Genomic DNA, 27,814 nt, shown 5'->3' with positions numbered 1-27,814 from the left:
CCCTGTTGGCTGGTCCCCAGAAGAATGCTGGTGTTTCTCCCAAGTGCTCAGTCACATCTCCTTCATTCGGTTCTAGAGATGCTTCCAGCTGGAGCAGCGCACAGGCAGCCTGGGAGAGGGTGGAACTGCACTGGGGGCAGCATTGGGGGACTGGGCTGGAGTGGTGGACAACCCCTGGGAGGGGACCCGGGCACAGGGCTGGAAGGCACTCTCCCTCCTCCTCCCACTCCCCATGTCCCTGGAGGAGGCGGGCAGGAAAGAGAAGCTGGCACATGGGACTGGAAGCACAGTGCAGGAGCTCTGGGGCTGCTTCCATGATTGAACAGAAATAGGCCCTTTGCCTCCTTGTCTCGGCTGACCTCCATGCTCTGGCCTACCCCATGAGAGACAAGGTGAGACGGTGACAGTGTCCAAAGTTGAGAAGTGAAAAAGCTCATCTGGTAGCACTGGGACCCCTGATACCCTAACGGCTTCTACGATGCACGGAAGTCATTATTTGAATCTCTACCATATGCCCAGTGCTGTGTGAGGCCCAGGGCCGCAGAGAGTCGGGCTCCAGCCCTGCAGATGGGCCTGTCCTCCTTGGGGACCACAGTCCGAGGTGAGTGGCAGTGCACAGTGAGTGGTTCAGGTGGCCTGACCAGGCTCAGAGGTGCTCCCCTGAGGGGTTTGGCACAGCGATGTCCGAGGCTCCTTCCAGCTCTGAGATCTGGGTCTTTGTCCTGGAGCCCTAAGAGGTCAGGAGGGTGCGCATGACAGTGAGCTTCAGGGCTAAGAGGGGTGGGACTCTTAGAAAGGAAAAGATTTGTCTAGTGTCTGGGGACACCATGAGGAGAGCATTTTTGCTGAGGTGGAAGAGAGCTTGTGTCCAGAAGCATCAGACTGTAAGTTTTTGGAAGAAGGGGTGAGGTTGGGAGTGATCCGCAGGGCCTCCGACAGAGGGGGCTGCGGCGCATCGTGCTGTGAGGGGCTGCCTAGGGCTCTGAGTTCGTTTGATTGTGATGAGGTTAATCAGATAGCAATGCACACATGGGTTAGAGAGAGAGCCCGGAGAAAGATCTTTAAAAAGGCTGGGAGCGAGGCCACGAGGACCCCGATGAGCGTCGTGGCAGTGATATGACACAGGAATCACCTCGATGACAACCTTGAAGTGTGATGGGGGGAGGGGCAGAGGAAAAGAAAGCTGGAGATTTTTAACCTGGATTCTAGAGAAGATGTTAAAAGTCAGGGGGCCAGCCCCATGGCCGAGTGGTTAAGTTCCCGCGCTCCACTTCGGTGGCCCAGGGTTTCACCGGTTCGGATCCTGGGTGAGGACATGGGACCTGTCATCAGGCCATGCTGAGGTGGCATCGCACATGCCACAACTAGAAGGACCCACAACTAAGAATATACAACTATGTACGAGGGGACTTTGGGGAGAAAAAGAAAAAAAAACCATAAAATCTAAAAAAAAAACAAAAAGAAACATAAAATCTAAAAGTCAGCTCTCAAGAGTGTATTACCCATGGGCAGCGCTGATTTGAAGAAGCGCCTGGTCCTCAGCGCTCCAGCCAGCCTGGCCCGATGAGACACATTTTAGGCTCTTCGGCATCTGCTAGGCCAGTACCACCTAAGTACGTGACTAAGGTTCGGAAGTCAGCACCCAGCTTTACTGTCCAGTCCCGCTTCTTCCCAGTTAATCTCTAGTAAAGCCCCTCACTAACCACTTATTTGTGTCTTAAAAACTATATCCACACGTAGGATGCTTTTCAGACGTGACTCCCCCTGAATGACTCAGCCAAGTTTGGCAGGGTGACTTCGGGAGCAGCTTAGAATAACCAGAGGCAGTAATCTTAAGCGCTGAATGAATAGTGGGGCCCAGAGGGTCAGGGCTGGCCTTGCCACTCAAAGGTTACCAAGCCCCTTTATAGCCATTATGTCATTTAATCCACTGACTCCTCACTCCACATGCCTGAGAAAGGAATTTTTACTTGGGTTTAGGTCCTGGTTCCATAAAATCTAAGATGCTCCATATGCATACTCAACCCCCACCTTCCAAATCGTCTCCACCACGCTGATGCCCCAGCATCAGGATCATTCCATCGGGCAGCATCTTCCCTTTGCGAGAATTACTCCTAGGAAGATCCTTACATTGAGTCACACCTGCATCAGAGCAAAGAGAACAAACTGGAGTGCGTGGTCCATTGCGTCTTTGACCCACTCAATTCTTGGATCACTGGATTCCATGTGGGGAGGCGTGGAGGGGGCAGAGAAGATTGAAAATGGGTGGGGTGTCCTGGGGGCTGGGGGAGGGATGTCCAGCCCGGTGACAGCTCATGGAGTGTGGAGTCCCAGGCACCTGTCTCGGTTCCCTTTGCTGCAGCCTTGGCCTGCGGGGAGATTGCTGCAGTGGGAGAGGTGACGCTCGCTTGCTTCTTCACTGTGTCTCTCCTTTACTGTACAATCTTAAGCATGTTCCAGACAGGCTCCGTGTCTCAGTCCCGTCATCTGCAAACTGGGATCACCATGGCCCGTCTTACTTTGCTTTTCTTCATAGAGAGGAGGCAGATGGCTACAAAACCCTGTCCTCCTTAAATGATTTGTTTAACTCGTGGGTTTTTAAATTGTTCATTACTTTTTCCCTGTGCGTGTGCCATTGAATTATTAAATAGCTGTCAACTTTACTTAGGGTCTGAGGACAGTGCCAACTTCTGGAATGGATCAGTACATCCCAGTCTTGGCCGTCTGGTTGTTTTGTATGTATTAAAACCCTCTGACCTCATATACTCATTCATTCATCAAATATTTATTGTGCAAGACATTACCGCTGTGCTGTGAGTATACATGTTTTCGTTTCCTAGGGCTGTCCTAACAAAGGACCACAAACTTGGTAGCTTAAAACAACAGAAATTTATTCTCTCACAGTTCTGGAGGCTGGAAGTCTGAAATCAAGGTGTGCACAGGGCCATACTCACTCGGTGAACTCTCGGGGGGCATCCCTCCTGGCCTCTTCCTAACTGCTGATGTTACCAGCAGCCCTTGCGTTCCTTGGCTTGTAGACCCATCACTCCAGTCTCTGCCTCCGTCGTTACGTGGCATTCTCCCTGTGTGTCTGTCTATGACTTCTCTTCTTATAAGGACACCAGTCATTGGGTTAGGGCTTACCCTACTCCCATATAACATCATCTTAACTAATTACATCTGCAAAGGTCCTATTTCCAGATAAGGTCCTATTCTGAGGTTCCAGGTGGACATGAATTTTGAGAGGACACTCTTGAACCCAGTGGAATACAGTTTTGGCGTTTTCCTTGGTCCTCTTTTTCTCTCATAAAGCAGCAGGAGTAAGGAGCTTAGAGTCTGGATCCTCACAGCTGGTACAGGAATGTCAAGGATGTCGTCCTGACTCAGGGAGCTGGCAATTTTGTTACGAAAAAGAAAACACATATACCTTTGACTACATGACAAGGCAGTGTGAGATAATTGTCAAATGGCACCGAGTGTGTGCGTTCAAACAGGCTGTGCCCACTTTCAGCAGGAATGATGGATCAGAGAACATTTGGCCAAGAAGGTGGCAAGGAGCAGCCTGGGTTGGGGGGTGGGTTAAGGTAGCCATAGGAGGTTGGCAGGGAGGGCAGCCCCACTGGCCAGCCTGGGCACAGCAGGTTGCGGTGGGGCAAGGTTCCATTGTGTTCTGGGAATGGCGAGCTGTGGAGCATGAGGAGAGGCCAGGGGCCAGAGAGACCTGAGTTAAGACCATGGCTCCTTCACTCGCTAGCTGGCTGTGTGGCCTCAGACAAGTAGCCTCAGTGCTCAGCGTTGTTTCGGGACTGGATCCAATCACATACGCTAGAATCCCTGCCACGCTGGAGCCTCACCCTGGATGGAAGCCTTGGGAAGGAAGGGAGCCGCACGCAGGAGCGCAGGAGCAATAGAAACCCTCCTTCCATCCAGGTGCTGAAGCCAGGAATCTGAACACGATCCTGGCCGCCACCCCCGCCTTCACCTACATTAGCCGAACTCTGTCACTTCTACTTCCACAAACAGCCACTTCCATGCCCCCGACTGCCGCTACCCTAATTCAGGGCTCCAGCCCTCCCACCTGGGGTGCAGCCTCCTCGTTGGCCTCCCTGCCTCTGCTTTCCCTCCTGGTCTGATCCGTTTTCAGCACCGTGGCTGGAGGGGTCTTCCTGTGTGCAGATCTGATCACTCTTAGGTCCCTCCTGTGGCTTCTGGTGCCCTCAGGGTCAAGTGCAGCGCTCAGGCCTGGCCTCCAGGACCCTCCACCCTATCTTCTCCCATCACATTCCCCACCCCTCCCCCAGCTTCTGATCCATCGTGGCTCGTGTATCTCTTTCTTATCTTCGAGCTCTGACAGGGGTTGTTCCCTCCGCCTGGAAGCCCCCCCTTTCTGTCTTAGTTGGGGTAGCTAAAACTAAATATCACAGCCTCGGGGGGCTTCGACGGCAGACTCTCCTCACTGTTCCGGAGGCTGGGAGCCTGAGGTCAGGGTGCCGGGTGGTTGGGTGTCTGGTGAGGGCCCTCTTCCTGGCCTGCAGATGGCTGCCATCTCAACGTGTCCTCACACGGCAGAGAGAGCACACTCGCCGGTGCTGGGGAGGGAGGGAGCCAGAGGGCTATCTGGTGCCTCTTCTTATAAGGGCACTAATCCCATCATGGGGCATCCAACCTCTTGACCTTCCAAACCTGGTCACCCCCAACGGCCCCACCTCCTAATGCCATCACCCTAGGGCTTCAACACATGCATTTGAGGACACGCACATTCAGTCCGTAACACGCTCCCACTCCTCCCTTAGCTACCTTCTGTTCCTCCTTGAGATTTCACTTTGAATATTGCTTCTTCCAGGAAGCTTTCCCTGATCCCCCCTCCATACCCCTCCCCCAGACTGGGCTGGATGGAGCCCTGTGAGCTTCCAAAGCATAATGCTGACCTTCCTCCCTTTAGGAGGGGGTTTGTTTCTTCTGCAGGTGGCCTGTTCCAGAAAACTACCTTCTAACCTCCATGCTGTTTGTAACCCTTTCAGGACCGCCGGGCCCCAAAGGCGATCCAGGGGATAAAGGGAAGGAAGGCGAGCCTGGAACCCCTGGATTACCCGGACTTCGAGGTAATGGAGAGGCCCCCAAGAGGGACCTAGGCATACCAGGAAGGGGAGGGCCCCCCTGCCCGTCCATGCCTGACCTTGACTTTCTCAGTGGTACCAGCGATGGGGCTCCCTGGGCAAGTGGCCAACCAACTCGGCTTCAGCTGCCCAGTTCTGTGAAGAGACTGATGGGTTGTGGGTGTAACAACAGGATGGAGCAAATGTTTTTCCTTAGAAAGTACCAGGATCTGAAGGAAAAGATGCATGAGAGGCTCACAGCTCCCTGAAGCCACTTCCCACCCCGAGTCAGGGACCATGTGACCAGGGCCTCCAGAAGGAATTGACAGTGCTCCGCAATCCAGACCAACCCTTCAAGGAGGCTGTGCCCCGCTCAGTGTCTCCTGAGTCACCAGGCACCTGATGCCCCCAGCTCCTCAACAAACACTTGTCTCTCCCCTTCCCTCCTCATCCTGCCCCACAAGCTGGTGACAGCCCCGGACATCCCCTGGCTGGTGCCAAGGGCACTTTTTGGCCTTCTGCAGAGTATGTTCTTAGACTCGTCTTAGAAGTTCCTATTCCGTTACTTTATCAAACTTCGCATCCTAGTCTGTTCGTTCCTGAGACTCTGCTGCGAGCAACATTTTTCTAGGAGAGTGTGAAGTCTTCTGAATGATGTAAGAAGAGGAGAAGAAGGGAGAGCTGTCTGCTTATTTGTGTCAGGAATTATACCTCCAAACCATCCCCTTCCTAAACCTCTCAGGAGACTGCAGACAGGAGAGGAGGCAGGGGCTGGTGGAGGGAGAGCCCACAGCGCACCCTCCACTGCTGCCTCCCCGCTCACGGAGCCCCCTAAACTCAGAAGTGCTGCGGAAACCCTTTTTCTGTCTTAGAAAATTGTAGGATGAGGAGCCATGGCCGTATCCTGCACCAGATGCAAAATTCTGAGGCAATAGGGCCATTGGGCTCCAGGAACATGCGTTAGGAAGGAAAAAAAGAAATTAAGTCCTTCTCTGAGGTCCTGCCACCCTCCGGGCGCCACCTGTCCTCTTCCAGCCATTTGACGTTGGCTCAGGAGGAGTGGTTACTGGAAGACAGGTTTCTCTGTGTCACGGAAAAAGGCCAGGGAAAGCCAATTAACATTCAAAGCCGGAAAGAACAATTACTTGGTTAATTAAGGTGTTCTGCTTGCAGAGAGAACTGTGGGCGTAGGGGGGGCCCAGGAGAAACTAGGTGAAAGCGTTGCTGACTCTGGCTCTCCATGGCGAAATGTGGGCGGTGGCCGTGGGGCCTCGTGGCCAGGAGCCGTGGGCCTGATCCAGCAGCAGGCCATCGTCCCATTTACTGACCTTGCTGACTCTCTCCCTTCTCTTCCGCCTACCATCCCCTTCTCTATACTTCCCTGTGTTAACCACAAGGAAGGGACCTTTTCGGTTTTTTCTTAAATAGGATGGGGAGCTATTTCATGTTCCTCCTACTCCAAGTACCAGTAAGCATGAGATGAAGCCAACTGACCATAAACTTTTAGTTCAGAAAGAGCAGGACTCAGATCCTGCCTCCAACACTCTCTGCTGTGTGACCGTGGGCAGGTTACATAACCTCTCTGGGCCTCAGTTTCCTCATTTGTAACACAGGTGAAATAATACTTAACCTCAGTTTATTAAGAGGATTAAATAAGATGCTTTATGAAAAGCATCCAGAACAGTGCCTGGCACATAGAAAATGCTGAAAAGAATGTTTGCCATATCTAAATCTCCAGCGTAGCTAGAGGCCAAGGGACATCTCCCAAATGGGGTTGGCAGCACCACCATCGTTCACAATAGAATTGGATCTTTCGGGAGTAGGTGTCCAGCCTCACTGGAGAGAAGGTGCTGATGGGGAAGGTTGGTGCTGGCTTTTCAGACACAGCTTTTGCAGCATCTTTAAATTAACTGAGAAGAATCAGGAATCAGAGGCAATGGGAGGGCGCATGGCTGAGGCCTATTGTTGAGCCCGATGCCCTCAAGGCCCTTCCACTTCTGAGTCTGAGCCTCCACAACTGTCTCTTGTCTCCCAGGTCTGCCAGGGGAGAGAGGAATCCCAGGACTGCCTGGCCCCAAGGGCGATGATGGCAAGCTGGGCGCCACGGGACCGATGGGCATGCGCGGCTTCAAAGGTAATAACGAATCTCAGAGCAGCCTCCCTCACTGCTCGCCTCAGGGAGCAGCAGGGCAAGGGAGCGGGCAGGCAGGGTATGAATTCTGGCTCTGCCACTGCCGCTGACAGGCTGAGTGACCTTGACTAAGTCACTTAATCTCATTAAGCATCAGTTTCTTCATCCAAAAGCTAGAAATCCTCCTGCTTCCATATTTCGCAGGGCTGTCAGGAGGATGAAATGGGGCGTCTGTGTGTGAAAACGCTTTGTAAACTCTGAAGTGCTGTAGAAACGCGAGGGAATGTTACTCGGGGTTGCAGCTCCGGGATGTAACCAGGGGAAGCCAACCGGGGGAGGGGCCCCAAGAGAAAGAGAGGCTACAGAGCCTGGCCAGACGGCGCCTCCTCTCCACCTCTGCCAGACTGCCAGCAGGCTGTCATACTCTTTATTCCCCAGATATTTAAAACTTGAATCAGTTCCCAGATTTATATTGCAATAGCGTTTCCTCTGATTGTTTCCTTCCTATCCATAGTCACCTGGTGCCTTTTTAGTGGAGCCTCCTTTATGGTCAGTCCCTGTCTTTCCCTGGTCCCTTTCAAGTGTCCAGACCCCCTGTCATCACTGCAGAAGATGAGGGAATCTGACGCTCCCCCCCAAGGCTTCACCTTCTCGCTTGTTAAGATGAAAACTAAGAAAAAAGCAGCTAGTCATTCCCACCCCATGTCTAGGATGGATCACTGGGAAATTTTATTCTACTTTCTGGTTGGTGGTTTAGCAGGCTGAGATTTTCTTTCCTTTTATGATCCGCACTTGTAACAATTGATTTTAAAACAGATTACAGAAAGAGTACATGCTTGTTGAAAACATTTAATGATAAAGAAGTGTACGAAGTATAAAGTAAAAAGGGAGTCCTCTCCCCTGTGGTCCCTTAAGCTCTTACTCTTTACAGTAACCACTGTAAACACTTTGGAGCACATCCTGCCAGACCTTTTTCTAATCACATTCATATTTACATCTCTGGTTGCCTTTGTTTTTTTCAAAGCTTGGATCACATTTGGCATCCTCCCCTGGAACTTGCTGGCTGGCTTTTATCACCAGACGATATGCCCCAGGCTTTTGATTTGCAGATATCTTTCTGGAGGTAGTTGGAATAGAATTCCCTGGTCATTTTAACGCCCCTTTGAGTGGTGCCAGGACCCTCTACTTATTTGTGAGTGAGATGCTCTCTGGGAAAAGAGCTCTGTTCTCTTCACCAGATCCTGGGAAGGAAATTCTGCAATTCGAGGGAAACTCCCCCTCCTGTTTTCTCGCCTCCCCCACTGGTAAATCAGCATGACAGAGAACTTGGGTCTCTCCCTGTGTAGCTGAAGCCCCGCCCTCTTTTCTTTCCCGTGCTTCTTAGAGCAGACTTGGATGTGGATTTCTGAAACCTTGCCTGTCATAGGACTATCTGCTTTGTCTTCCTCCTGCTGAATACCACGTACTCCTTCCGTCTGGGCTGCTCTTATATGCTCCCTCCCTTCAGTTAGGAGAGAATGAGACTTCTCAGCTGGGTCCCCCCCACCTTGTGACCAGAACACACAGCATAACCGGCTCAAGCTCTTATCTTTCTTGCCACACCACGCCCTCCAGTGCTGCTGGCTCCTGCCTGAGAGTTTCTGTGGTCTTGGGGTAACAAGTCTCCTGCAGATAATACTTTAAGCACGATTAGGATTTATTTCTGCTTCTGATGCCAGTTTTCCTCCTCTGTTTCAGGTGACCGAGGCCTGAAAGGAGAGAAAGGAGAGAAAGGAGACAGAGCGGGGGATGCCAGTAAGGAAATCCTCGTGGGGTCCCTGGATTCTGTGTCAGCACAGGTGTAGCTGTCGCCCCTCAAGTTTGGGGTCTGCAGCCTGGAGCCGTGGGCTGGGGCTCTAGGGGCTAAGGAGCCCTCTACCTGCCTCAGGGCTCTGTGGTCCAGCAAGAGATAGTTATACTCCAGGGGCACAGGCCCCGTTTCCAGATGTGGTCTAAGCCCCGTGGTTCTGGGGGAGGGTCTGGAGGCACACTCCCCGGGCTCCCTCCCAGCTGTGTAGCACCACGCCTCCATTTTCACATCTACAGGGCAAGGATAGGAGAGTCCTTACCTCACAGGGCATTGTGTGCATTAGAGGAGTTAATCCATGTAAGGTGCTTTCTGTGGTGCCTGGACACGTGGTTAGAACTCAGTAAGTATTCCTTATCATTATTCTATGGAATACACCAAGTCAGAGGCACTTCCTAAAATCTTCAGAGATGCTTGCCAAAATTCACTTCCTGACCTCATTAAAATGCATGACTTCCCTGGGAACTTACGCGGGGAAAGGGGTACAGGCAAAGCCCAATCCCTTTGGTTTTCCTCCTTTGCCACTAACTGAGCAGAACGGCTGGAGATTTCATTATTGGGAGAGCTCCAAGTCCAAGGATGGGCATCTTTCTGAGGAGGGTCCTTCCTAAAATGGTTACAAGGGAAGCCAGCTTATCGAGTTATGACACTCTTTTTTAGGGTTTGTTTCTCTCCCAAAAAGCTACATGTAGAACCTTAGAGAGATTGCCAGAAGAGAATGAGTCTCCTGGCCAAGTTTCAGCGAATAGAGTCTCCTAGCCAAGTTTCAAAAAAATACTAGCATATAGTGATTTTTGGGCTCTGAAGCGCTGCCGTCGTGTGTGAAGGCATAAGTAGCTTATCCTCTTCTAGGGTGTCTGTGCTCCGGGCTTGGCTCTCTAGAAGACGGGGCCTGGGGAAGGAGGCCGGCCTCCAGGTTCTGCTGTGGACACTCTGGGACAGACACCACTGCAGAGTCACATCTTGGACCCAGATGGAGGGTTTCCCTAAGGCTGATCTTTGGTTTCAGTAGGTCTTTAAAATGACACTTCCATCTCAGTCACGCAGGACCAGAAGGAGACCTCACTCCCGAATAGTGCCCTTTCCCATGGTTCCCTGAAGCTATACCTTATCTCTTCCTTCCTCTGCCCTTCTCTTTCTCGGCGCAGTGAGTAAGGATCAACTAGGAGGATGTACATGACTTCACTTTGTCACTCTAAAGTGATGGAGTACCTGAGAAGGCCTTCCTAGGCTTACCCTGGGCTCCGCATGCCCACCTGACCTTAGGTGCTGTAATCCACAAAGCAATCTGTGTTTCACGGTCTTTCTAGCTTTATCCAGAGTAACTTTAAAGGGCAGCCAAGGGCTTTACTGGGAGTGTCCTGGCTAGATGAGCTCTGGTGGACCCTGCAGGAGCCAAAAGGAGAGTTTCAATGGCAAAGGAAGGGAGTCTGGATATTATCAATGACAGCTGTGATAGATCTGAGCCACATTTATCTAGTGGGTTGGGTGCCATATTTTGTCTTTGGGGTGCTGCCTTCTCCTGGTCTGTTTGTTGACTGGTTTCTGATGGAATGCTGCCAAGGTAGCTGAGAAGGACCGCGGCATTTAGCTGTGTCAACTAACAAACTCCTGATGGGGTGGCAGGGAGGGAGGAACTGTGGGAAGATGACCTTTGAGAGGGCGATCAGAACGCTGCCCACATACCGGAGGGGTTCTTGTCAGGAGCTCTTTGGCAACTGTTCTTCAGGCAACTGGAGAGGAGAGAGGAGGTCTTTGTTACCGAGGCTGGGGAGAGGTGCTGGTTCTCGGTCACCATTAATCCCAAGGATGGTCTCGTCACTGTTTCCCTGGCCTCTGTGGGCCCAGCTGTCTGGGCTCTGTGCATGGATCGGGCTCTGAGGCTGAGAGCACAGTATGGGGAGGTGGGAGCTGAGCCATGGTGGTGTGGAGCTCCCCCAGCCATGGGTGGGAAGCTTGGAGGAAGGGCATCTGATCCACTTGGCCCTGGAGTTTGTTGACTGCACTGCCAGAGGCTGATGTCAGCTCTGGACAGCCCCTCATCAGGGACTACCAGCATTCTTTCCTGCCCTGAAGAGGCTGCACCCTCACTGGAGGCCAGAACTCAGGCCACCGCCCTTTCACAAAGCTCTAAGGTTTTCCTGTCTATCCCTTAACAACACCATCGGTGATGGACCTGGAAAGTGAGGTGGCTCAGGAGAAGACAGCCCCATCGACGGGAGGCGCTACATGGCATATGGAGGAACGTGGGAGACATGCAGGATTGTAGGAAACAAAACTGGACGGCCATCCATCCGGCTCCCCATTTTCAGAGGCCCGGAGTGGAGAGCTGACTGTCCTAGGGCAAGGGCAGAGGTGGGACGAGCACCTACACCTCTGATTTTTCTAATTCTGGAACGAGAATTAGACCCTGGTCTTCAAGAGGAGGGTGGGGCTCCTTAAGCCCCTGGTGATTCCCTCACCTGGAGATGTGGCTTTAAGGACCTGAGGCTGAAGGGGACCGGTGAAGCAGCTCAGGGCTGAGAGCTATGCCTTCCCACGGCCTCCACCCGCTGGCCTGCCTCTGACCACGCCAAACCCACACTATATTCAGTCTCCTGCTTAGGTTTCCAAGGAACTCCAGTCCCAGAGGCATTAACTAGATCCCTGGGACTGGGGTTCTGAGGAGGGAGCCAAGGATCATCTTTTGGAAAAGTGCGGAAACTCTGAGAAACTCTGAGTGCCCACTTCTAGGGGGTTCTTAGTCATTCCGTGGGTTCAGGGCAGCCCCACCATAAGATGTAATGGATGGGAAGAAGGAGTTCTCAGCGCCAGAGCTCTACCCTCCTTCAAAAATGACTGCTGTAGGGGAGGAATCCTCCGCTAACCCAGCTTGTAGCTGAGGTCATGGACCCCTTTACCCAACACCTCTCACCTTTAGCGGCAAAAGCTCTGAAGTTCCACAGGGGAGGATGTTACTACAGTAAAGGAATTGATGTGAAAACAAGACAGATACCCCTTAGGTCAGAATCAGAAACTGGGGGTTTTCCTGTGAAGAGGGCATTACAGAAAAGACTTCCCAGAACCCATGAGTTAAGTCAATTTTGAAATACTTTTCAGAACAAGACCTTGCAATTGTTTACCTATGTTTTGGTCTGGAGTCAGAGGATTTTAGAGTCGGATGGGGTTTCAGATCAACACCTCTCCCACTCCCAAGCCCACCCCACCAATTTACTAAACTGAGAGGTGGAGAGAACCCCACGGTCCCCCTGCTACGTCATGAACAAGTTAGATCTAGAATCCCGATCTCCTGATTTCTCCTTGATGAGAAGTGAGTAAGGTTTTTTTTGAGGCAAGAGTGATATCAGTCTGATACCATAAATCATAAGGTGATAAACATGCTGTTAGATGTTTAGCTTTGGGAGGTTGGCCAGGAAAAAAAAAGTTACATACACATCTCAAGACAGAAAGACATTTGTTTTACCCTCATATATGGTCCATTTGCAAGAAACACAAATAGTGCTTTTGCAGCTAGGGGATGGGTAAAGGATCCAGTTTTGTTTAAGTCCCACAGCATGAATTTAAAGCAGGATATAAGTTTAGATTGTTTAAAAAATTTTCCTCAATTTGGTTTCACATGGAAAAAAATATGCAGAAAAACCCAGGGGTAAATTCTAAGCCAGTGCTTGTCAATAGTTATCAGTGGCAACTTAGAAAACTTGAAAAATGTTTAACACCTTGTGTGTGTTTTCAGTACTTAGGGAAGTAAGTTTGCAGGGGTGGGGAGCAGGGGGCACCCCAGGGTACAATATAAGCTCAAAATAAATGATCGAGCTGGTGGTTTCTAGACAGTTTTTTTCCATAGCTGCTGAGATGTTTCTATCTCTGTTTTGGAATGAAGGGTGCAAAGAGAGTCCTTTGGAATCCGTGAATTAATTCCCTTCCTCCCATCCCTGTCCTAGAGTTGACTGCACCTGGCGCCCAAGGGAACCTGTTGAGGATAACGTAGCACCAGAAGCTAGCATCCTTTCAGGGTTGGAGAGACACAGCTCCTGGGCCTTTTGTTTGATTACTTTACTTCAATTATATTTCTTTATTTACTTAATCATGTACACATCCTTAATTCCTTATACAACTTTACGACCCCAGCAACAACATGATTTAAAAATAAACCACACTTCAAAGAAAAATTAACCACTTGCATAATACAAACGTGTACCTTGTACTTTGAGGAGGAAAGTTTCTGTGCACATTATTTCACTTAATTCTCACAGTCATCTTCGGGAGGCATGATCACGTCCTTGTGAGAGAGACAAGGAGGCTGAAGGGAGAGGAAAGGAGGCTGCTCAAGGTCACCAGAGTTCATAAGGGCAGAGCGGGGACACATGTCAGGTCTGTCTGGCCTGGAGCCCACTCTCGTCCTTCTGCTGCCATCTTAGATTATCCTGTTTTCTCTCTGGCCTTTGACAGCGTGGGGTCCTCCTGGGCCACTCTGTTTATGCTTAGTGGTTAGTGTGAAGGGAATAATTTTCTGCTCAGCAATTCTTAGTTACTTTGAAGGTGGTCTTCCCTGTCTCAGGGTTTGCTCTTCGTTTCACCAAGCCTTGGCTGCCTTACCTGTGTCTGTGGCTCTGAGATAGGCCAGGGTAGAGTTTTTCTCGTGGGAGGGCTCTGCGTCGGCCAGCAGAGCCCTTCCCACCTTACTTGCTCTTCCCATGCTTTGTGACTGTGTGAACTGAGCACAGTAGCTGTACTGAGCTAACATGCAGAAGCACCTGCCACATACCTGGCAGCGTTGATTCACTCATGCATTTGTTCAGTTTGTGCATTCATTCATTCCTTCTCTATATGCTTATATGGGGAGTGCTCAGCAGATACAAACACCAAAGGGTGTGTGGAAACAGAGAAGTGTTTTTCAAATGTTTCTTCCCCTCAGTTTATGTCTAATAACTGAAAATACACGGCAATGCAAAATTCACTCTGGAAAACTGTCCTGCAGCAAACACTGCTGAAGCAGAGTGGGAGACACCAGAGAGAAAGAAATGAGGGCAAGGACGTGGTAAATGAGGAGGTGCTGTGAACCGGATGAAAACTGACCATGGGTAGCAGGGTCAGCAAAGGCCTGAAGCCCAGGGATCAGAAAACAGGGCTGGCATGGGGCTGGCTTTGGAAAAGAGCAAAGGCTAGAGGGATGGAGGTGGGACCTTTGGGAGGGGAGGAACTGGCCTCCCTCATTTCCATCATAAAAAAAAGATAACCGTGTGGGAGGAAGGAAAACATTGAGGGAAGAGAGCATTGGGTTACCATATTGACTTATTTAGCAAACATTTATTCAGCCTTCACTATATATCAGGTGCTGGCCGAGGGCTGGGGAGGCTTGTCCTCGCCTGGAGCAGCTCCCAGTCCAGCGGGTGAGAAAGACACATAAACAATCACAGTGGAGTGTGGCAAGGGCTATAGCAGACATACAAGGGCTAATTTTGCCTTCTGTTGTGGGGGTGAGTCGATGAGGAGCCTTTGACCCAAGTCTTGAAGGGCAAGTTGGTGTCCAACAGGTGGACATGGAAGGCAAAGGTATTCCTGGTAAAGAGAACTATGCGTGGAACAGCAGAGTGTTGTCTGATAAACACAAATAGTTTGGCATGGCAAGCGTTTGGAATGGAAGACACAAAAGATAAGGCCAGAGAGGTATGCGCAGGTTGATGGTCAGGAGTTTAGGTTTGACCCCTGGGTTCTGGGAAGTCGAGATGGGCTGTAAGCAGGTAGTGACATGGCAGCAATGGGAGGTGACTGACCACGGGGAGAACAAGACTGGAGCTGGGACCGAGGGATAAGGGGGCCGAGGCTGTAAAAACAGAGCCTCAGCTGTCCCTGATGGTCCTCAACACCTCGACCAAGGCTGGGCACAGGTCCATGTTCCAAGTCCCCGTTTCTCTGCTGCTCCTGCTCCTTCTCTGGACTGAGCTGCCCTCCTTAGAAAGTCCTGGCTTTCAGAAACATATTTCCCAAGAAGAAGATGAGACCTGAGCTCCAGGGGAGCAGCACGGGCCGTGGAGTACCCATCCTGAGATCCGAGTCCCCTTCTGCCCTGACTGGCTGTGTGGCCCCTGAGGCCACTTGCTCGCCTCCCCAGGCACAATTTCCTCTTTTTCCTTCTGTTCTGTTCAGAGGATGGGAGCTGGCCTTCCAGACGTTCTGGTTCGCCAAGAGTCTACTTAAGCCTTCTAAAAACCAACCAATCCAGTGACTTTTCCTGAGCTTCCCAGTGAGCCCTTCCCCAGAGCGTTACATCGTTGTGCACAGTTCCCTTCCTATTAATCCGTGCTGCCCTCCATGTGATGGCTTCAAATAGATTCAAGAGGGCCCGGGAAAACAAAAGGCTGGGCTCCTTTAAGAAGCCAGGTGGTAAAGTGGGGGATAAGGAGGGGGTGGCGGAGCTGCTGAGACTAGGAACAGCCGAGTCAGCTGTGTTTCATTCCTTTCTTATAAGAGGGAGAGAGAAGCTGCAGGGTGGGCATGGGCCCGGCAAGGACAGACTGCTGAGGCTGAGGTGGGAGGGAGTGCGCCCCCTTCGAGAATTGGCGATCAGAGAGATGCAGAGCAGCGCAAAGAGGTCATTAACAGGACACTAATACTTACAATATTCTAAATATATGCTAAGAGAAAGCAGGAACCCACTGAGGGCCAAAGCTGAGGGCTAGTTGGAAGCCAGTGTTTGTAGTTTGTTAAGAATTAGCGGCCAGATGTGTGAGTGGAAGTTGGGGAAAGTTTGCTTCTTTGAGCTGTTGGTCTAGCGGGGTATATGGCAATTGTGAGTGGAGGTAACCAGCTTGACTGTTCCCTCAGCTCCTGTTCTTTGTATGGTGAGTGAGCGGGAGAGCATGTCCCACGCTCTGTCTTCATTTCTCTCCTTACCCATGTTTAGCTGGCCCTGCTGTGCTGGTCCTTCCAAGGGGGCCTGGAGGCAGATCCCGCGAAGACTGGCGTTCCCAATTCCCAGGCAAACACGAGGGGCTTTCCGGGGTTTGCCCTGCAAGAAAACTCCTCTAGTAATGCAAACCTCAGACTGAAGGTGAGCGAGGCATTTTCTACAAAAACAATGCCTTGGAACCACCAGAGAATTGAAATTTTGGTCTTCGATGTGGGTTTTGTATGAAGAAAGTTTTAAGTTGAGACGTCCATTAAAACCAGGAATGGGTAAACTGTTTATTTAGAAAGCAATTCAAACAAGCTCAGGAATTGTTCCTAATCCCCATGACCCTGTGCTCTTGCCTTGTGCTGGGAGGTAAAGCCAGCTGAAGTCATGGCAGACTCAATCTGGGAGGACCCCCCACGTCTTTGTGATGTAACTGGGTTGCCTTTAGCTGCCACCACATTAACCTCACAGCTCTACTTCCCCTCCTGTCCTGACAATGGAAAACCCCCCAGGGGTGTACTTGGAACCGCTTATCTAGATGGACTTCCTGCCACTAGTGCTGGATTTCAGCGTCTCTTCTAAAGAGCGCTGTTGTGGAGTCCCGTTGGAAGAAAGAGAAGATGACAGAGGGAGGCCAAGCCCGTGGATACCCAGGAAGGTCTTGTGGATGCTGTGGGAGGAGCGGGTCATGGCTGGTTTCCTCACTGACTCAAAGGCTGGGCGCGTCCCTTGCTGCAGTGCCTCCATCCCCTACTGCGATCCTTGGGGTTTATATTGAGTTCAATGCTATTTACTGAGGACCGACCACCCCCGTCACTGAGCCCATGCCTATTTCAAAACCACTCTCTAAGGTGTGTGTTGTTTATCCCATTTAACAGGTGAGGAAACTATTCAATTACTTGCCTGAGGTCACAGAGCTAGAAAGCAGTAAACATGGGGCCAGAGGCAGGTCCTGCCTTCAAGGATTTATAATAGGGGTCTCAGACCTTGAACTTGAAGGAAAGGAAATAGGACAGGGTGGGCACAGTGTGAATGAAGGCAGAGGGTATGAAAAAGCCTTCTTAGGAAAGGCCACTAGTCCTGGACATGAGACCTGGCAGTAAAGGCAACAGCTCCCTGAAGCCCTTAGAATGCTGCCATATAAACATCAACACCTCCTCCCAGCCACAGGCGTGAGAACAGGGGAGTTCAGTGCCACTGACATTCTCCTGGCTCGACAGCATTTCCTTCTAGTCCTGAAGACCTGCTGCCTCTCACTGACCCCTCACTGCCCTTTGAGAGGCCCAGGAGCAAAAGCAAAGCAAAGGACTTGTCCCTCCACCTGGGCCACCCAGGAAATTTCTGCAGATCCAGCTCTGAGCAGAGCTTCTGGGCATTAGCGACATCTCCCACTGCGATGGGTTGAGCTCCTGGTTCCGGGCTGGGCAGGAGAATGTGTTTCGTTTATAAATAAATGTGCTTCATTTATTATTCGATCAGACACATTTCACTGAACACCTATGAGGAGCCAGGCAGCCACAAGTAGGGCAGTGGAGAAACAAAATCAGCCAAGACAAACACCCAGTTTCCAAAAAGTATGCAATAGAGATGGGGAGACCAACGGGTGAGTCAACAGTTAGAGAAACCCAGCATGGCAAGTGCAGTGATCACTCGGGAGGTATTTCTGCTGCTCCTAAGCCCAGTCCTGAGCACCCTGCGTGACCCCCAATCACACACACAGTATGTGGCCCACCAGGCTGTGGGTCTGGAAACCCTGGTGTGGCCATTTTATCGTGTGACCTTGAGCAAGTCACTTTCCTTCTGAGTCTCCTCACCTCTAAAATGGGTATGATACCACCCACTGGAGAGGAGGGCCGCAGATCAAATGAGACCCTCTAACAAAAATGCTCCGAAGCGTCTGCGTAAAGTACCATGTTAAGCTAAGAGTGGATTACCATTAGGAAATAGCATTTCATAAAGTGTACTCACAGGCCAGACCACATCATAAAAGCGATGCCCTCCAGCAGCGCCTGACCAGAAATTCCTGAGTTTGCTTGTGGGATGCCTCCTGTCCTTCCCATATGGACCACATTTCCTGTGGCTGTCAGGGAAAAGAGAAGTGTCATGGCTAGGGAAGGACAGAGCCCAGCTTCCCCTCCTCAGAGAGGCAGGCGCAGAGCCCCTGTGCTGCAGGCCGGCTGGGGGCGTGGGGAGTTCTGTCTTCACAAGAGAATGAAAGTTCAACTTCCTAAGTGGGCAGCTGGTCCAGATTATCCCCGGGGCTCTCCTCTGCAGCTGCAGAGAGTCAGGGCCTGTTTTCCCAGCCCATGTGTTTATTTCTATTCTCCACAACCTCCTTTCTTTCGCTTTGTTTTGCTTTGGCAGGGCCTGGAAGTCAGGATAAACAAGCCAATGGAGCTGGGATGTTTCAGGCTTAGGCTGGGGTTCTCTCCGCTCCTTTTCTTTAGGAGCCAAGTTCCCTGGGCTTCAGGACCCTTCTGACGCACAGCCAAGCAGGTCCTGGGGGTATGCAGGGATCGGTTCTGTTCCTAGAGCCCCTCAAAGGGCGGTGAGTCCCGTTGGTCCATTCATTGCCTCCCTCCGTCACTCATTCAGTACGATTTGTTGAGCGCTGCGATGTGCCAGGCTTTCTGCCTGCAAGCAGGGCTGCAGCTGGGAACCACGAGGCTGCTGAATGGCTGTCGCTTTCACGGAGTGTACAACGTGAGTGCGCAGAGACCTGGAAGAGGGAATGGCGGTGGAGTATTTCTCATATGTGCGCAGCCATGTTGGGGCCACAGGTCAGAGAAACCCTCCCAGAGGAGGTGACATTTATGTGCCTTACTCACAAGGCGCGACAATTGGTAAGTTGTGTAGCTGGGGCTTGACCCCAGGTCCATCCCTTCAAACAACGCTTCTCAACCCTGGCTGTGCATCTACCTTCCCTGCGACCCTTTCAAAGGCAGCCCCTCCCTGCAGCCCCGCCAGTGGACTGTGAAGTCCTGGGTGATTCTTAGATGAGCTCAGGCGAGAACCACTGCTGTTGGTCCATGGCCCTTTCCTTTGCTCCTAAAGACATTAATTACTGCAGACTCCATGGAGCTGTTGGGACATAGACGAAAAGACTTTATGTATGGAGAGGGCTGTTATTAAATATTTGTCCTAAGTATTCAGCCTGACAGCCGACTCTGTGGTTTGAAAACAAAAGGCCTTTGCTCATCTCCCTGGCTTCACTTTGTAGCAGCTGTGTGACCCTGAGCAAATTATTTGACTTTTCTGGGCCCGTTTTCTCCTCTGTTGAGTAAGAGCCATAATAACTAACTCATGGAGCTATTGTGAAGAATAAAGGAGAAAATGCACGTATGGAGCCCTTTGCACAGTGCCTGACATGAGTGGGAACCGAGTGTATATTAGGTCCCTTCACTGCCCGTCCTTGACTTGAAATCTCTCCTGGGTGGTACCCAGAACATGGCTTTGTTGTCGCTGGGTTTGGGGGTGGCTCTGAGCCCTGTGTGGACAAGCCCTGCAGGCGAGAGGTAGTTCTAAGGCTAGCCCAGCCCTGGAAACCAGTTCTGAAATGGTAGCTACTGGCCGTTAAGCTGTCCTCCTGGACACGCTGAGTGGCCGAGTGATGAAGCCACTCGGTTGTGCTCCCACCAGATGCTGGAGAAAGAGGAAGATATTCTGCCTCCTGCTCTCCAGTTATGACTGCAAAACCCAAAGCATAGAGAGTAAAATAAGGTAGGAAATAATCGGATAAGAAACACTGGAGCCATCCAGAGGTGCCAGTGCCCTGTGAATGAAACCAGATGCTGGTTTTAAAATCCTGGAATGGGTCCCCAAGAGATCCTGTCGTGTTCCCCTCCATTCCCAGAGGTGGGAGGAGCAGCTGTCAGGTGTGGTACAGAGTGGAGAGGATTCCTGTGTTTGAAGTGGGAGACGGGGTGCAAGGCCAACGTCCAGGGCCCCTTCCAGCCCTGGACCTTAGGGGTCAGAGCCAGGGTAATCTGGAGTAGCCCCAGCCTACTTGCTCTGGGACCTTGCTTTTCCTACGTATGTATTTACAAGGCAAAGAGAGCAAAGAAACATGTGTTTTAAGAAGATAATCCCCCCATATTAGATTCGTAAGGTCTGTTCTAGGAGCCCCAGAGTGGCCTCAGCCTGCACTCCACATTCCTGGACCATTCTGGAGCTGCCTTGCTTAACAAATCACATCCAGCTTGCATTAGTGAGCAGAAAGCTGCTGACAGCAGGAGCCGGTCTTCTGCCCACGCCCCTGTCCCTCTCCCCTAATATGCTAAGGAGCCAGGAACTGTGCTCTGGGGAAAGCAGAGGAAGTGAGGAGGAGATTAATCCAACAGGAGGGGTGAGCCCCCCTTGCTCCCACTCCCCACGCAGCAGGGTTGCTTTGCAAAGAGGCTTTCAAGGATATGGTCCCTGCTCAGGCCACAGCATCCAAGCCATCCTCAGCAACACATGAAGACCCCTCAGTGCTGGCCCACACATTGCTGGGCAAAGTGCTGGCTGGCCAGGGAAGGTAGATCACAGTGATGGGTGCCCATGATGTGCCAAGCCCTTGACATGTGCTATTGCTCCCAGCTGCCACTATTATACCCATTTTAAGAGGGTAAGTGTAAAGAGGTTGCATCTGACCAGTAGTGGAGTTAGAATTCGAATCCTCTTCCTGAGTCCAGAACCAGCCTCTTTCCACTCTCCCCTGTTGCCTTCCCACAGGGATCACCACAACCGCATTTTCCTCCATCCAAATTCCTGAATCCACCCAGCACCCAAGAAGCAAGTAGCTAACTGGGTGTGTGGGATTCCCAAGTGCTCTCTTGGGGCACTTTTCATAGCAAGGACCAGAGACTCATTGGGTCTCTTCAAGTTATGGGGGCTTAGAGTAAAGACACTTGGAAAGACTTTAGAAGACCAGGACTCATAATACAAGTGGGCCTTGCAGAGCCCAGAATGGGAAGGTCATTCAGAATCTAAGGCAGCTCTGGGGGCCAAAGCACTAGGGACTCATGGCTTCACTCTAGTGTCTCATCTCCCACATGGCTTATTAATTCCACAGTTCCTGCCTCTTTTTGCTTCTGCTTCTGCTCAGCTCTTTCCATATTCCCCCAGCTCAGATTGCTAAGAGAATCTGGGTGGTCCTGCTAATCTTCATTATAGTGGTTTGGACAGAACTCTTGAGCCAGACAGATCATTCATGGACTTACTCATGTGCAAGGAAGTGCCCACGGGCTGCGAGCATGCCAGACACTTTGACCAGCTTGTCTAATACCAGTCTTATCACAACTGATGTCAAAGATAAACAAAGCCGGATGCCAGGTCAGGACAGATCTTAATCAGTAATATACTATTGCAATAGAGAAAAGAGGCCAGCGTGTACTGAACTCAACTCTGATCTGTCCAGAGGTGATGGGGCATTTTCAAGGGGGAATGAGGGGATAGGGAGGGGGGTGAGTGGGGGCTCAGTAGAGTCAGGAAAGTGAGAAATTACAAAAAGCAGGAAGGGGGTTGGTCCCAGTGAAAGCTCTCTGGGTTTGCTACCTGGGGCTTCTCCAAGCTAGGCTCCTCCCCTCCCACAGAGGCTGGGAGACAGGCCCTGTCTTCAGGTGTTGGCTGGCACAAACAGTAAATTCTTTTGATAACCTTGAGTTTTCTCAGGTAGGCACTTTGAGGGGGGCTAGGGTCATCCAAGGAATGCAGACTTGAGCTGTTAGAAATTACATTAGTGTTTGTTTAAGTCTTTATAGGCCGAAGTTGAGGCCTAGTTGATGAGGACTCAGAGGAGCCTGGCTAGAGTTTGGTCAAGGAGGGAATCTTTGTCACTGATCCCCTCAGTAACCCTGGAAAGTGAGTGTCACAGGTGAAGAAACGAGGAAGAGAGAGTGTCTTGGTGTCTTTAAGACTTCAGATGAACACTAGCAGCATACCTTGTCTGGCCCCCTCCCAGTCCCCTCCTCCTGGCTCGCTCCTCTCCTGGCCACACCCCGCTGCCTACCTTGGGTCCGCTCCTGTGGCACTCAGAGGGCAGCCTGGAATCTCCTTGCAGCCTTTTTGTGTCCAGAGAGGAAGCAGGGTTGGATACCTCTGTGTCTCCATGACTGGGGCAGTACGTGTTTAGAGATCAGCCAGCAATAGGGAGTCTAGAATGATCTACAGAAAGGCAGCACAAATAGATGCAAACCAGGGTGGGGATCCCCAGTGACTGTACACAGTAGGTACATGGTCTCTATCCTGGGGCGACAGCATTCCTGCTTGAGCTGGTGGGATCAATGGGTGGGAACAGCACCTATCCTGAACAGTCAGGCACCAAAGACTAGAACCCGAGCGATACAGGAATCATGAGGCATTTGGCTGGGGATTCTGATCATACCCACTGACACAGCCATGCATCCATGCCCTCCACCCCATCTATTCACCACACATTTACTTAGCATTTTCAGCTAGCCAGGCACAATATTAAGTGTTGAGGGATCGTGGACAAATAAAACATCATCTCTCTTCCCAAGGGAAAGTGGGATATATACACATAACCCTCAGAGAATTGCGAGCTTTTCTTGAGCTCTCTCATGCAGTGCCCTCTGGTCAGAGGAGTGCCAGCCCACAAAGGGCAGACAACACTTACTTGTCCTCACAGCCTTCGCACCTAGTACAATTCTGGAATGTGATAGGGATTCCGTGAGTGCATCTGGATAGATAAGTAAAGAAGTAATTGAGAAAAGAAATACGTGCATTGATAAAGATAAATATAAAGAATGAATAAAGACAACACATTTTCAGCACCCCAAATCTGTGCACAGGAAATAGAATCACCCTGGACTTCAATGAATGTTATCATTTCCCTCAAAATCTAAGGGTGGTTCCTCTTTCCCCTGCCTGGAAACAGTGACACATTCTCTTTCAAACACGAACTCAGTGGTAGCCCTGCTTTCCAAGGGCATTCCTGATGTCTTGGTCCTCATATAAGACTTAGGAGAAGCCAAGCTGTGCTATGAATTTGACGTAGATGCATTACAGTTCAAGGGCTAAAGCAGTTGTTTTTAGCATAGTTGCTCCATCAAAAGACGTCTTGCATCACAGTCGTGAAGCAGAATTAATGGACCCTGCCCGGAGACCTCATGAAGAATGAAGGACTCTGGGAGAGAAAGGAAGTTGTAGACAGAGGATTGGCTCAAGGTTAAGTCTCAAGTTCAGGCCCCAGCTTTTCTACTGCTAACTGTGGAATGACCTTGGGCAAAACACGTCACCTCTCTGGGCCTGTGTTCCCTTGTGTCACGTGAAGAGTTTGGGCTATGTCATCTCCAGGTCTCTGCCAGCTGGCAAACTCTAGGCTTCCCCATCATTTGTGATGATTAGAAAAGCCCAAAGACTATGACTGTTACCTAAACATAGCTCCATGCACTAAGTAATAGTGACGTCTGTAGTCCACAACTAAGCTTAAGCAGGTTGTTACTAGAGACATGCCCGGAAGATGCAAAGCTTCCCGGTCCAGACACCCTGCCTTCTTCTTCTCCACAATCTGACCCCGTCTGTGCCTCAGCCCCGCCCTCTTTGCTGGGTTGGCTTGGGGGGGCTGGGTCAGGACTGGAGCAGATCTGGGATCCTGCTTCAGGAGAGTGGACAAGGGCCTCGTGCTTGGTCCCAGTAGTGGCCTGGGTAACAGGCAGGGAGAGTAGAGCAGGTCAGGGAATGAGGAGGCGGGTTCTATGTCCGGCACTGCAGCTAGGCAGAAAGCTCTGAGCAGAGGTTAGAACCACTGATGCTCCGGAGAACCAGTTGATGAAACGATTGAACCTTTTGATCTGGGAGAGAGCAAGGAGGCTGCCCAGCTAGAAAGGGCATATCTCCCGCCCTGGGTCCCCTGCATCAGCTTCCTCCCCTGTGGTTACACGGGGACAATGAAGTGATGCTTCTGGTCTGGGCTTTGATTTGAGGGGGCTCTTCTCTGTCTGCTTCTCTGTATGAAAGGGAGAACTTCTGGCCCCAAACCTGGGGCAGCAGGAAAAAAAGTAGCAGAGGCCTGGCCCTGTGAACATCTGAGTGTCCCTGCGATGTGGGGACAAGGGAAAGCTCTGCCCAAGACTTAGTGGGCTAGGGAGTGGGACGAGCTGTCAATCAGAAAACTCTCCACTTGTCCTCCAGGTTTTTGGTGAGGAACAGCTACTTGTATTTCCCTTGGGTCTTCCAGATAAGACATGGAGCACCAACAGTGCTCTTCCAGCAAAGAGTGGGGTGGGGTCTGGCCTTGGGGTCATTACTGTCCTCTCCACTTGCAAACGGTGGGCATAAGTGCAGATAGACTCCAGTCTGCAGGGTAGAGACCCCCAAACAAGGGAGAGTTTGAGATTCTCTTCACCTGCGGGACTCCCTTTATGAATCGAAATCAAATATCCACATGGGGAATGGTTGGGGGCAGGGTTTTCTGCAGGGTTGCTGAGCCTGGTTTTGCTCAGGAAGGATTTTTCAGGGCTCACTGAGGTGGAATGCAGAGAAGAAAGTAAAGCGGCCTGTCAGTGAGGGGCAGCTGTCAAGAGAAGTCGCACACAGCAGTGAAAGCCTGAGGTCCCTGGCGCTAGTGCTCGTTATGAGCACTCTTGCCCTTTGCCCTCCAACTGGATCATCCCCTTTTGCTACTGGCCTAGGAGTGCCTGGGTTTTGGACAGTTAGAAATCCCTGACTTCCCTTTTCCTCTCCTTTCATGTACAAGGAGAGGAATCCCCTTGACCCCAGGTATCCCAGCTCGCCCCTTGGGGACCATTCTGGGTGGGCGTCTGAGGAGGAAGTTCCCTGAACTTACAAGAAGCGTCCTAGGCAGTGAGAGGGTGGGGGTGGGGGTCACAAAGCAAGCTGAGCCACCTCGCAGGCACTGCATCTGATGGCCTAGGGCTGACACAGCTGTGGGGTGAGAGCGTTGGGAGTGGTGGTTGGTGGCTTGGTGGGAAAGCTTAGCCCTGGGGCAGAAACTGCTGGGAAGAAGCAGAGTTTAAACCCTCTGCCCACAAAAACCCAAACCTCTTAACAAGTCCTGACATCTTTCCCAGGCTGGGGAGGGGTTACTGTTGCCGTCATCTGGTGATTCCCCAGGGCATTCCAGGAGGTGGCATCATCTCTCAGGCCTGGAAAAGACTTGCCTGTGGGCTTCCCTATAGCTCTTCAGGAGGCCAGAGATACTGTTCAGGGAACAGCCCCTTGGCCTCTCTGAGTCCCTGAATTGGGGCGGTTTGCCTCATAAGCAGATCAAACCTCAGCCTCTGCTTTTCCCAAGGGAGGTATTCTCAGAGCCAAGCTTTTGTGAGGGTGAAGAAAAGGATGCAAAAACCATAGCTTAGTGCCATGTTCCATAAGGTGGAGCTAGAACAGACTGTTGTCTGGTTTAGAGGAGCCCAGGGGAGGTGATGCGGCTGTCAAGATCATTCTGATTCTTTTGAGGCATGCAGCATCTGCCGACTCCATGGGCAGGTGACTGTGTTCAGCCTGTGTTGTGGGGAGAACTTGTTCTTAGACCCCCCAGGGGGTCTGAATCTGGGGGGTCTAGGAACAAGTGACAAGGAACAGGCTCCAGTGCTCGATGAGCCAACCCTGATGGAGTCTGGGGGTGGGGAGTCCTGGGGCCGTGACCTTGTTTGGTGGGTGGAGAGGATGGGGCATAGACCAGAGACATCCTTGAAATTTATGCTATGAGTCCTGTAATTATGGTTACCATATGTTTCCAATTTTTTGAACTTGTCTTGTTTTTAAACATTCTTTTGTCACTTCTATATACATTGAAGCCTCCTGAGAATTTCAGTATTTCAGCATCCAAGTGACACCTTCCAGATTTCCTCCAGCAGCCACCATAATCACATGACGGACCATGTTTCTGTTTTCTCATTTGGAATGTATGGCCATTGTACTAATAGCCTGAGCTCTGGGTCCAAAATCCAGGACCATCCCACCAAAGGAAGCCGTCAGTGAGAGAGTGAGTAGAAGAGGCTGTGATGTAATACGAAGGCCCTGGAGCCGTGGGATGCCTGACGGCTGATTCTCCATTCAGGCTCCCACCAAAGCCACAGGCTCTAGGGAGCCGTGTCCACTAGAGAGGACTTGCCCACCTGGGTCTGTGTTATCTGAGTTCGTTCATTCATGTATGCTTTCATTTTGCACAGCTTGGGCATCTCGGTGTACTGGGCACTGTATCAAGCCACATGATCTGTCTTCAGAATGTTCACAGTGTTCTAAAAGAGTAAATAGGCAATTATTACATGAAATGATAATTATGTCCATAGAAGGAGCCCTGGTCAGGTGTGGGGGACCAAGGGAGGCTTTTTGGGAGATGAGATATCTAACCTGAGATTTAAAGGACAAGAAAAGCTTAGGCTAGAGTACAGAGAAGGGTTTTTCTGAGGTGGGGAAGTCCACGTCCTCCGTCAGCTAATTCAGGTCTCCACTCAAGGCCTTCCTTCTCTCCCCATCCAAGATGGCGCCTCCCCTCACTCTCCATTCCCTTCCTTGTCTCCCCATTCGAGATGGCGCCTCCCCTTACTCTCTATTCCCTTTCTGTGCTTTTGTTCCCCTCTACGCACTCATCACTACTTGGCCGTAGTTATATTTTTATTTGTTTCCTAGCTTTATTACTAGTCTCTCCCACTAAAATATCAGTCCATGAGGGCAGAGACTTTGTTCATGGATGTATCCATAGCTCCTAGAACAGGACCAGGCCCCCAGCAGGTAGTCAGTCACTTATTCGACTAAACGAAGCAGTGAATGGAGTGAGTTCAGGCTGGCCAGAGCAGAAAGGATAAGGGGGAATCTCTGAACATCAGCCCTGGCTGCCCACGCTGCACCCAGCCTCTTCCTGTTATTTTGACCCAACACCCTGAACTCTGCCTGGCCTGCTCTGGGACCCACAGCATCCTCCTGCCACTTATTCCTCTACTTATGACCGCACACTGAGGCTTCTGTTGGAGGCCTCCTGGCTTGGCGTGGCCCACTGCCACCGTGACGGGGTGCTGACAGAGGCAAGGCAGGTCTAGGAGAAATCAAAGCTGACATCTCAGGCTCAGCCAACACACCCAGGGCTGAGCCCCCAGCCGGGGGGCCAGGCCTCATTTGTTGCTGCTGGCTGCAGGTTAGCTTGTCATTACCACTCCCAGGGGAGTTTCTCTGTCTCAGACCTGGCCTCTGCATTCCAGCTTCTCTCCACGTTTTCCTTCTCCAGGATTTCTGTGTTCTCTTGCTCACACTCAGCCTTTTTTGACAGCCCGGGGGGAGCTTGTGTTTTCAGTAAATCTCTGTGGGGAGAATGGTCAGGGATGAAGGATGAATACAAAGCAGCATTAGACATTACAAGGAGCTTTCTGGAATCATCCTGCTGTAATCCTTCACCATTGTGCCAATGGTGTGGTTTCCTGGTGGCTTCTTTGGTTCCCCTGTACAGAATGTTCCAGGGTTTCCCCAACCCCAGCAGTGCATAACAGACATGTGGCCTGTTCTGACTCCTCTCCTTTCTCATGTGGCACAGATGTGGGGCTTATCAATTCTGCCACCTCCTCCAGGGGTCTACAAAAGTCACAGTCATTAGAAGGGGGAATGCCCTAGCCCACCTGGCAGAAAAAAGAAAGAGATAAAAATAGTCCAAGGTGCAGTACTTATTGTGAGCAGAACTTGATAGAGTTTGCTGTTTTCTCTGACAGTTTACACAGGGGTTTTCTTTCTTTGTGTCACCTACTTGTCACTGTGTCACAGTAGTGTCCCCACCTCCACCCTACGTGTTCCAGGTGGTTTCTGGCCACAAAAAAAGACAACCTTGACTTCTTCCCTGGCCTTGGAATCACTGAAGCTGGAAAGAACTTCACAGATCATCTAATCCCGTCACT

General features: G+C 51.0%; 1 protein-coding gene across 2 annotated transcripts in view; it reads left to right on the top strand.

Moving 5' to 3' along the window:
* SCARA5 (scavenger receptor class A member 5) overlaps window positions 1-27,814 on the top strand; it is a 114,939-nt gene that overhangs the window by 74,330 nt on the left and 12,795 nt on the right. For both annotated transcript variants that reach the window (XM_014737808.3, XM_023636203.2), the window contains exons 5-7: window positions 5,022-5,102; window positions 7,132-7,230; window positions 8,965-9,021. In XM_014737808.3, coding sequence (XP_014593294.2) covers window positions 5,022-5,102; window positions 7,132-7,230; window positions 8,965-9,021 — 237 coding nt within the window. The remainder of the gene's footprint in view (window positions 1-5,021; window positions 5,103-7,131; window positions 7,231-8,964; window positions 9,022-27,814) is intronic.

The sequence above is a fragment of the Equus caballus genome, chromosome 2, assembly GCF_041296265.1.
Source record: "Equus caballus isolate H_3958 breed thoroughbred chromosome 2, TB-T2T, whole genome shotgun sequence".
Lineage (NCBI taxonomy): Eukaryota > Metazoa > Chordata > Mammalia > Perissodactyla > Equidae > Equus > Equus caballus.
This window is presented reverse-complemented; position numbering and strand designations above follow the sequence as displayed.